This window comes from Ovis aries, chromosome 20, assembly GCF_016772045.2.
Source record: "Ovis aries strain OAR_USU_Benz2616 breed Rambouillet chromosome 20, ARS-UI_Ramb_v3.0, whole genome shotgun sequence".
Classification (NCBI taxonomy): domain Eukaryota; kingdom Metazoa; phylum Chordata; class Mammalia; order Artiodactyla; family Bovidae; genus Ovis; species Ovis aries.
This window is the reverse complement of record NC_056073.1, coordinates 7,243,471-7,253,570: the sequence shown is the minus strand read 5'-3', so window position 1 is coordinate 7,253,570 and position 10,100 is coordinate 7,243,471. Positions and strand designations below refer to the sequence as shown.

General features: G+C 45.0%; 1 protein-coding gene across 3 annotated transcripts; it reads right to left on the bottom strand.

The window, feature by feature from the left end:
- Positions 1 to 386: 386 nt before the first annotated feature.
- On the bottom strand, positions 387 to 7,601 carry DYA (MHC class II antigen DY alpha). Of its 3 annotated transcripts, none has more exons than XM_042236721.2 (5): positions 7,419 to 7,577; positions 5,087 to 5,335; positions 3,348 to 3,629; positions 2,486 to 2,661; positions 387 to 702 (listed from the first exon to the last, which is right to left on the bottom strand). In XM_042236721.2, the coding sequence occupies exons 1-5, from the start codon at positions 7,492 to 7,494 to the stop codon at positions 697 to 699; spliced, it is 789 nt and encodes a 262-aa protein (XP_042092655.1). In that variant the 5' UTR covers positions 7,495 to 7,577; the 3' UTR covers positions 387 to 696.
- Between the last annotated feature and the right edge of the window lie 2,499 nt (positions 7,602 to 10,100).

The following is a 10,100-nucleotide window of genomic DNA, read 5'->3' as shown; positions in this document are numbered from 1 at the left end:
TAGATCTCCCATGCCGTGCAGCACAACTGAAAATAAAATAAAAATAAAAAAACACATAATTTGTGAACTTGAGGGTGGAGTGCGTTTACATAGTACTTATAGTATTGCTAAATGGGGGTACCTTACAGGGCAGTGAGGTTGCCCCTGCTCTGGGCCTGTCAGCCAGTCTCTCTTTTCTCCTTGATATTAACCCAGATAAGAGAAAGTGCGGGGCGTTTTCTGAGACACAGACAGCATTATCTTTTTCTATCGTTCTCACTTCTATGCTCTGTCTCATCCCACCTGGAGACTTTCTGTCTCATCAGGATGAAAATGGGGAGGAGAGCTTTACATCATTCTGCTCCTTCACGGATCCATGTTTCTGACTTTGCACTCTCAAAATCCAGTTTTGATGTTTAAAAGATTTTATTTCAGTGTCTGGTCTGGCACCGCCCCCCCGCCTCAACACACACTTTTTTGCATGTTAGATATAAACACTGCACTGAGGGGAGAAATTTTGCTTTATAGTCATTGATACTTAAATGTAAGAAGAGAGAGAGCACAAAGAGGAAGTTTAGGGAGGAAAAAGGTCCCCATTTAAGAATATCATTTTCACACTTTGGCTGTGTGGTATTAACATGATCTGAGAAACAGGTTCCATGGAGCTGAGATTTCCATGAGCCTTCCAACACAGGGGCTTCCATGCTTATACAGGAGTTAGCCCTAGGAACAGAGAAAATGGACACCCTGAACAAAAATACCCTAGAAAGAGATTTAGGGCTTCCCTGGTGGCTCAGATGGTAAAGCATCTGCCCGCAATGCAGGAGACCTGGGTTCGATTCCTGGGTTGGGAAGATCCCCTGGAGAAGGAAATGGCAATCCACTCCAGCACTCTTGCCTGGAAAATCCCATGGACGGAGGAGCCTGAAAGGACACAGTCCACAGACTCGCAAAGAGTCGGACACGACTGAGCGAATTTATTTAAATTAAAAAAAAAAAAAAAGGAAAGAGATTTGTCTTTTTAAAAAATTTCTTTTTGTTGAATTACAATGTTGTGTTAATTACTGCTGTACAGCAAAATGACTCAGTTATACATACATCCATCTGTATATATTCTTGTGGTCATTTTCCATTATGGTTTATCACAGGATACTGAAGATAGTTCCCTGTGCTACACAGTAGGACCCTGTTGTTTATCCATTCTACAAGTACCAGTTTGCATCTGCTAATCCCAAACTCCCAGTCCAACTTTCTCCATCTCCCTCCTCCCTTGGCAGCCGCCAGTCCATCCACTATGCTCCTGATCCCGCTTCTGTTTCATAGGAAGTTTCATTTGCGTCATATTCTAGATTCCACACAGAAGTCATACCCTATGGTATTTGTCTTTCTCTTTCTGACTTACTTCACTTAGCAAGACAGTCTCTTGACGCAAGATCTATTTATTTGTTTGAAACAGATGTTGGATTAGAGTGACCAAGAACTAGGTGGCTGGGTGGAACAATCCAGGTCTCTGTGACAGGTAGGCAATGAATCAAAGACTAAGTTGGGAGAATTCGTGAGGGTCAGTGATCTTCGAAGGAAAATTCCTCCATAAAGTCTGCCCCAGCAGGGAGAGCAGGAGGGCGTGGAAGGAGCTCTGTGATGAAATGGACCAAGGAGCACGTCTCAGTCAAGGTCAAGATGGGGAACTGGAGCCTGAACCATGCCTTTCTTTTCTTGTAAAGACTGATCACCTGAAACACCAGGCAGCATGAGGCTGATGGTCCTGTGCTCCCGATGCTGCAGCGAAAACAGAAATGAAGACTTTCCTCTCCTGAGAACAAGTGAAAGGAACAGTGCACAGGGGAGAGAAGCAGCATACACAGACCTGAAGGAGCTAATCCCCCTAGCTTCCCTTTCAGCGTTACTCAACTGTAGCCTGTATCTCACAGATTGGACCTGACACCATGTAAATTATATCCGGTACCTACTGCCCCTTAACCCTACGCAAATTACATCCTGCACCTGGTGCTTACCTTCCCAGCGCTCCCTTTGCCGACCACCCCTTGTAGCATTTTGCACTGCAGAAAGAGGGCTGCAATATTATAAATCAGAGACAAACTGACCCAATTATTGGGCTTCCTGAAGCCAGTTCTGTTTTGAAACAGTAAAGAAGAATGCAAGACTCTCACTGTTTTGTTCCTGACCACAGACCTTGGCCTGTGAACCCCAGCTATATGGTCCCCTCCAATTCCCCATTGCGTGGGGCACTAGCCTGCTATGTTCTGCTGTGTTCTTCCCGCAGCCGACCAAAGCCATCTTTCTATTCCTCCAGACTCTGTCTCCGTATTTTTTATTCAGCATCAGTGGGCAGAAAAAACCAAGATTTTGGCGGTAACTCCGTCCCAGCATCAACCCATCTCCAATTTGCCCACAGTTGTTCAAACACATGTATGTATCCTGGATGCCAATTTTCCACCCTTGCCTTCCCTGCCCGAAGTGCCATCTTTCTAGATCTGATCCTTACCTTCCCATCTTTCAGGCCATGACTCATGGCCCTTCGACGTCTGGAGGCAGCACCTGAGCACCAGACTCGGAGGATGAGGACAGTGCCCACCACGATGCCCATGAGGCCCATGGGCAGCCCCAGGGCACAGACCACAGTCTCTGTCAGCTCTGATGTAGGGGTTGGAATCTTGGGCTCTGAGAACAAAAAGACTTATAGGGTCAAAGTGATACCGAGCAGGGTCCTGTGATGCTCCTGTGCACAAAAGCCTATCTGTGTCTCCCCGTTTCTTGTTTGCAGGAAACGGGCTTCGTTCAGCCTCCATGACCTCTCTGAGTTCAAGAGGCAGGCTCAAACAGATGTTATTCAGGGAAGGGAGGGGATGTGGAGACAAGGGAGGAGCAGTTAAGAAACAGCAGTGCAGCCTTGGGGCAGGGTCCTGGCTCCCCGTCAAGGGATACACACAACACTCTTTGAGCTGTTTGGCAGTTGTTGAAATCTCCAACCAGTGGCGAAATTAACTATATGCTGCCCATGGCACACTGACCCCAGACTGGCTGTCAACAGAAGGTTAATGATGCTGACTCCCTCTTGGCTCACCATCAGCCAATTAGAAGAATGTTCAGGAGCTGATCACACTCTCTTTGACCACACCATTACTATAAAACTCCTCGCTACCCCCTCCAGGTGGGGACACACAGTTTTGAGAGCAGTAGTCCACTGGGGCCCCCTTTGCCTGGCAAAGAAATAAAGCTGTTCTTTCTGCTTCACCCAAAACCCTGTCTCCAAGATTTGATTCAGTCTCAGAGTCCAGAGGCTGGATTCAGAAGGAATGCAGGTGGATTGGATGTGGAGAAGGGCGTGTGTTTTGGAATGCACGTACCCCAGTGCTTGACGAGGGGCTCTTCCAGGCCCCAGTGCTCCACTCTGCAGTCATAGAAGTCTTCACTGGCGGGAACAAAGGTGAGGTAACTGAACTTGAGGAAGGAGTGGTCACTCTTGGGGTAGAAGGTGGTCTCAGCGACACCTTCTGCAACAAACTGTCCATTGTAAAACCAAGTGATGTTGATCACAGGAGGAAAGATGTTGTCCACCTGACAGATGAGGGTGTTGGGAATCCCCAGGATCACGGAGGATTTGGGAAACACAGCCACTTCAGGGATGTCTACAATGAAGACCAAAGATGGATTGGAATTTCTGACAACCGTGCCTTATGCTCCTTACTCAGTTTAGGGGAGGCTCCCCCACCCCATGCACCATCTCCCCAGCTCTTAGTGTATTATTTCCTATGTCCTTTCAGACTCACTTTACAGTCAGCCATAACCTCCCTTTATTTTCACCTGTTTCTTAGATTATATATTGATCATTATTACTATTATTTTACTGGTAGGACCACCCAAAACTTTGACCTTGGCTCTTCTATCTTCGGAATGAGGAAGATTAGTGCTATCTGTGGTGACTTCAGAACAGGGGCTGACATCTTTATCTACAGATGCTGAACTGTCCTCTGAACTGTGCTGTGAATTCTCTTCTGAACTGTCCTCTTCTTTAGGGTCACTATGAAGCTTAGAACACGTTCTTCTCGCTGGGAATCCACAGGGCAGAGTGGGTCAGTGTGTGAGAGCTAGGAGACAGATGGGCCACGGGCTGAGCAGCTGCAACTGTTCTCCTGCTGATGCTTTAGGACACAATACCAGCAGGAGCACGGGGCCCTGATGAGGTGAAAGACAAAGCGACCACAGCTTCCTCGTTCTGGTGGTCAAGGGGATTTCCCAGCCTGAGGCATGTGCAGAAGAGGTCTTCAGTCTAGGAGGACAAATGAGGAAGGAGACACCAGCCCAGAAGATGTCCTGCCAACCCCCTAGAAACCTTTGCGCCAGAATCCACCTTGGCTGAGAGATGCATGCCCATCAGGAAGAATCCTGAGTCAGGTGAAAACTGGGCACAAGCGAGATGACTGGCCCGAGACAGCCCAGAAAACTGCCCCCATATAAGCAAGCTAAATCGTCCCTACTGTGTGCAGCTCAGCCCATTTGGAGTGAGTCGCCATTTACGTTTAATAGTGAAAGACTGGTTAATAATAGCAATGCATTGTAAAAACTTCAGAAGGAAAGGAGAATCTTTTATGGACCATTTGTTTTGTGTGTGGCAGTTTTCAGTTATTAGTTTTTAAAATCAGCACTTTCTAATGGAAATAGCTTGATAAAAAATCTGTCCAGGGTTTTGAGACCCATTAAAAAACATTAAAAAAAAAATCCAAACTCTGAGTTCTTTTATGAGCTCTTCCACACGTACTCTGTTTTTAATAAACACTGTCTTGATTTCACAAGCTTGGTGTCTTTGCTGAATTCTTTCTTCAAAGGAGACAAGGGCTGAGGTACTACTTGGCTACTTAGGCCAAGAGCTTGGGACTATCCTCTTTTAGAACTTCAAGGAGTGGTTCTTGGAACTTAGGGGAGGGATATTTCAAGATTAAATCTGTAGCTGAGGACTGGGTATTTGCCAGGAAATGAAATAGAAAGGGGGAACAATTTAGAGTGTTGGGGGGAAGACTAGCTACCCGGGGGAGGAAAAAGAGACCAGGAACAGGAGGTAGATACCGTGAAGAGAGGCCACACTTACCATTGGTGGCAGGTGTAAAGTTGGAATTTTTCATCAAGATGTCCAAATTTCTTTTTGACATAACAATGTTTCTCAGGGCACTCTGAATTTCAAACATGGTGATATTGTTAAACTCGGGCAGCCTCCAGACAGTCTCTTTTTTCCTCAGGTCCACGTAGAAGAGCTCGTCTCCATCAAATTCAAACGTGAACTGGCCAGAGGCGCCGTACGTCTGGTAGACATTTGTGCCGTAAGTGCCCACGTGGTCCGCTGGTGCGTGGCCATGCCAAAGCAGGAAGGTAAGAACAAGGAGGCAGGATACAGGGGAGGGGAAAGAACTGGATTAAATAAAAACAGATGAGAAGTGGTCTGTGTAGGAGTGTGGGTTCATATTTGGCCTGGTCCAACACCACTTCCTATTTCTGTCTTTTCTATTCTAGGGTTAGGGAGGTTATGTACACGCCAAGAGGTGCTGAGATGCTGTCTTTTTCACTCTGTACCCCAGTAACTTGAGGGGTTCATGGCACGTAGCAAGATTTCAGTTAAATGAGTTAATGATGAATGCTTGTGTGTGTGCTAGTCTCTTCAGTTCAGTTCAGTTCAGTTCAGTCGCTCAGTCGTGTTCGACTCTTTGCGACCTCATGGACTACAGCATGCCAGGCCTCCCTGTCCATCGCCAACTCCCGGAGTTCACTCAGACTCACGTCCATCGAGTCCGTGATGCCATCCAGCCATCTCATCCTCTGTTGTCCCCTTCTCCTCCTGCCCCCAATCCCTCCCAGCATCAGAGTCTTTTCCAATGAGTCAACTCTTTGTATGAGGTGGCCAGTCATGTCCTATTGTTTGCGACCCTCTGGACTGTAGCCCAACGGGCTCCTCTGTCCCTGGGATTCTCCTGGCAAGAATACCAGAGTGGGTTGCCATGCTCTCCTCCAGGGGACCTTCCTGACCCAGGGGTCAAACCTGTGTTTCCTCCATTGCAGTTGGATTCTTTACCCCTGAGCTGCTGGGGAAGCCCTAGGTAATGATTACATAATTTTAATTCTTAAGTTTATTTCTAATCACCTAATCTCTTACTTCTCATAGCACCTATCTCATACTTAACACACTATGGAATTTATTTACTTATGAAATGTGTTTTTTAAAAAAGTTATCTGTCTGATTGTAAGAACATGAGTTTCCCGTGGATAGGAATCTTGACCTGTTGTTGTTGTTTGTGCCACATAGCATGAGGGATCTTAGTTCCCTGACCAGGGATTGAATCCTTGTCCTCCGGCAGTAGAAGCATGGAGTCCTGACCGCTGGACCACCAGGGCATGCCCAGAAATCTTGCTTTATGCCCAGAGGAGTGCTTGACACCTCGCTAAATATTTGTTCACCTAATGAATCACAGTTAGAAAATGTTTTGAAGATTCCATTCCATTCCTCTTCTCTTTTCCTTGACTTCCCACCCGCCCCCCCCCACCCCGCCTTTGGGTTTCAATAACGATTGTCAATGCCCATGACACAGTAGGACAAAGTTTTGGACAGGACACTGAAATTTAGTGGAATAAGCCACCTTCAAGAAGGTGTTGTGAATACAGAATGGAGGAGCCAAGGAGGCTGATTAACCAAAATTAATCTGCTTTTATCCTCTTTTTAGAGCTTTGCTGGCTGGAGGTGACAGGACTGGTAGTTTGGGTTGGCAAGCTGAGACTAACCTATTTTAAGTTCCCAGGTTTTCCACCAACCTTACCTAAATTTCCAAAACAAACAATCATATGTGAAGTTATAATAAATCATGCTATACTTTGGCATTATGTTGCTTTTTAGTCCATGGGGTCTCAAAGAGTTGGATACAACTGAGCGACTTTCACACACATACACATACACACAACTCTTTGTTATTTAGAATGCACATCTGAAAATAGAGTTGCCATATGGTCCAGCAATCCCACTCCTGGGCATATATCCAGAAAGAACTATAATGCAAAAAGATAAATGCACCTTTATTTCACAGCAGTGCTACTTATAAGAGCCAAGACATGGAAACAACCTAAATGTCTACTGACAAATGAATGGATAAAGAAGATGTATATATATAGTTGTTTAGTTGCTAAGTCATGTCAGACTTTTTGTGACCTCATGGACTGCAGCCTGCCAGGCTCCTCTGCCCATGGAATTCTTCAGGCAAGAATACTGAAGTGGGTAGCCATTCCCTTCTCCAGGGGATCTTCCCAATCCAGGGATCAAATCTGGGTCTCCTGCATTGCAGGCAGATTCTTTACCACCTGAGCCACCATACTCCAATATAAAATAAAAATTAAGAAATTCTTCACAATTGTAAACCCCCACCCCTCAACTGTACACTCACCCACGATGTCTTCACCTCCACACAGGCTCATCATGGCGGCCAGAGCGAGAGCCCTCAGAATCAGAGCTTTCTTCATCCTCCTGCTCCTCCAAGGGTTTCCTCAGGAGTGGCTGTTCCAAGTGGTGCCTCACCAGGAAGGTGGTCTAAAGAGAACTGCTGGAGAAATCATGTTGGAGCAGCCCACGCCTCACCCTGCTCTATCGTGTTTCAGCCCATCAGAGAAATTCCCTGAGCTGACACCTCAGTTGCCAGCTGAAGCACTTTTAGGAAGAGACCTGTAAGAAGCCTGGAAAACTCCCTTGTTTTGAATTATCTAAGGGCATAGATTCAAACGGGAGCAGAAGGATATCATACATAGGAGGAATCATCAAAGAGTAAAGCTTGTAGCAAGAAAATTTGAACGGTTTTGAGAGATCCTAAGGAAAGAAGCTTGTGGCTTCCCTTGGGGCTCAGCTGGTAAAGAATCTGCCTGCAAGGCGGGAGACCTGGGTTCGATCCGTGGGTTGGGAAGATCCGCTGGAGAAGGGAAAGGCTACCCACTCCAGTCTTCTGGCCTGGAGAATTCCATGGACGTACAGTCCATGGGGCCGCAGAGTTGAACACGACTGAGCAACTTTCACACAGAGCATAGATTCAAAAGGGAGCAGAATGACAGAAAATTCCAGTTGCATGGAGCTTACCTCCTATACTTTGGATTAAACTTGTCCTCAAAAAGATCTCTACCAGTACGAGTCAATAAACGTCTTTTTTTTTTTCGACCCTGATATTTTTCTGCTTGGTGTGCATTTTATGATTTGTTTAAAACTGAAACTTGTGAACAAGGTGCCCGTCAAAGAGAATTGTCCCCATTAGTTACAGGCTCTGAGGTCCAACGCGGGGTTCCACATCTGTGCAGAGTCAACTCTAGAATTGGTGGTGTGTATATTTGAAGCTACCCGTGGGCTCACACTCCACTGTCTCCTTTAACATGTGCCTTTATGGACTAGGAGATATTTCTGGGTCCACTCAGAATCTACTCCGTTTACCAGGAAGCCTCCCACTTTCTGTGTAAGAAAACCGGCTTTTTATCATATCATTCTAACCTACTTTCTATTTTGCAGAAGTCTCTTAAGATGCTAGCAGCAGACAGAATACTGTTGTTTTCAGTAATACTAGATTTCACCCGATGTTATTTTAATTTTTAATTTTTTTCATTCACTTAAGAGGCTGAATTTTTTATACAGAAGATCAGAACACCATCAAACAGTAAGAGACCGCAGAAACAGCCTGGGAAACCCAGGCAAAGTCCTGCTACAAGCTAATAGACAATAGGGGTGCGTGCGCGCGCATGCGCGGTGCATGCGTGTGTGTGTGTGTGTGTGTGTGTGTGTGTGTGTATACAGTTGTCAGGGAAGGTTGTAGGAAGATCTGTTACTATGACTTTCTGCCTGCCCGTCTGTCTCATCCATCCATCACACATTTAACCACTTCCTAGATGTTTTTGTGCCTGGGATGGCAGTTTTTCATTTGGACACTGACTAAAATGAATTTTTTTTTCCTCAAAGGATACTGTCTAGTTTTTAAAATTTGTTAATTTTAAGTGTACAGAGTAAGGATTCAGTATCTGCATATATTGTAAAATGATCACCAAAATGAGCTGTTAAGTTCCCTCACCATACATGACCACAACACTGCTTCCCTTGTGATCAGAACTGTTAAGATCTACTCTCTCAGCAATTTTCTGATAAACAATACAGAATTATTAACTATAGTCACCATGCTATACATTGCATCTCCATGGCTTTTTAACTTTATAGCTGAAGTTTTGTATCTTTTGACCCTCTGCTCCTATTTGCCCACCACATCTTGTTGTCTTTGGCAACAAGACATGTGTTCTTTGTATCTGTGAGCTCATTTTTGTTTGTTTTTTTAGATTCCACATATAAGTGAAATCATACAACATTTGTTTTTCTTTATTTGACCTGTTTTACTTAGCATAATATTTTCTTTTTTTTAGCATAATATTTTCAAGGACCATTCTTGTCTCAAATGGCAAGTTTTTTTTTCTTTTTTTTTTTTTCGGTGACTGAGTAATATTTTCTTGTATGTGTATCTATCTCTGTCTTATCTTTCTATATTCAGTTCATATCAATCACTCAGTCATGTCCAGCTCTTTGTGACCCCAAGGACTGCAGCACGCCAGGCTTCCCTGTCCATCACCAACTCCTGGAGCTTACTCAAACTCATGTCCATCGAGTTGGTGAGACCATCCAACCATCTCATCCTCTGTCGTCCCCTTCTCCTCCCACCTTCAATCTTTCCCAGCATCAGGGTCTTTTCCAAGAAGTCAGTTCTTCTCATCAGGTGGCCAAAGTATTGGAGTTTCAGCTTCAGCATCAGTCCTTCCAATGAATATTCAGGATTGATTTCCTTTAGGATGGACTGGTTGGATCTCCTTGCAGTCCAAGGGACTCTCAAAAGTCTTCTCCAACACCATAGTTCAAGAGCATCAATTCTTCAGCACTCAGCTTTCTTTATGGTCCAACTCTCACAGCCATTCATGACTACCAGAAAAACCTTAGCTTTGATGATATGGACCTTTTTTGGCAAAGTAATGTGTCTGCTTTTTAATATGCTGTCTAGGTTGGTCATAGCTCTTCTTCCAAGGAGTAAGTGTCTTTTAATTTCATGGCTGCAGTCACC

What these genes read in the sequence shown, in the direction of transcription:
- DYA (XM_042236720.2), bottom strand. Translation starts at nt 7,494, where the DNA reads ATGAAGAAAGCTCTGATTCTGAGGGCTCTCGCTCTGGCCGCCATGATG. An exon ending in GCCCCTCGTCAAGCACTGGG is followed by an intron (nt 2,662 to 3,347) that starts GTACGTGCATTC and finishes TTTTGTTCTCAG; the next exon opens with AGCCCAAGATTCCAACCCCT. An exon ending in ATGGCCTGAAAGATGGGAAG is followed by an intron (nt 1,759 to 2,485) that starts GTAAGGATCAGA and finishes TTTTCGCTGCAG; the next exon opens with CATCGGGAGCACAGGACCAT.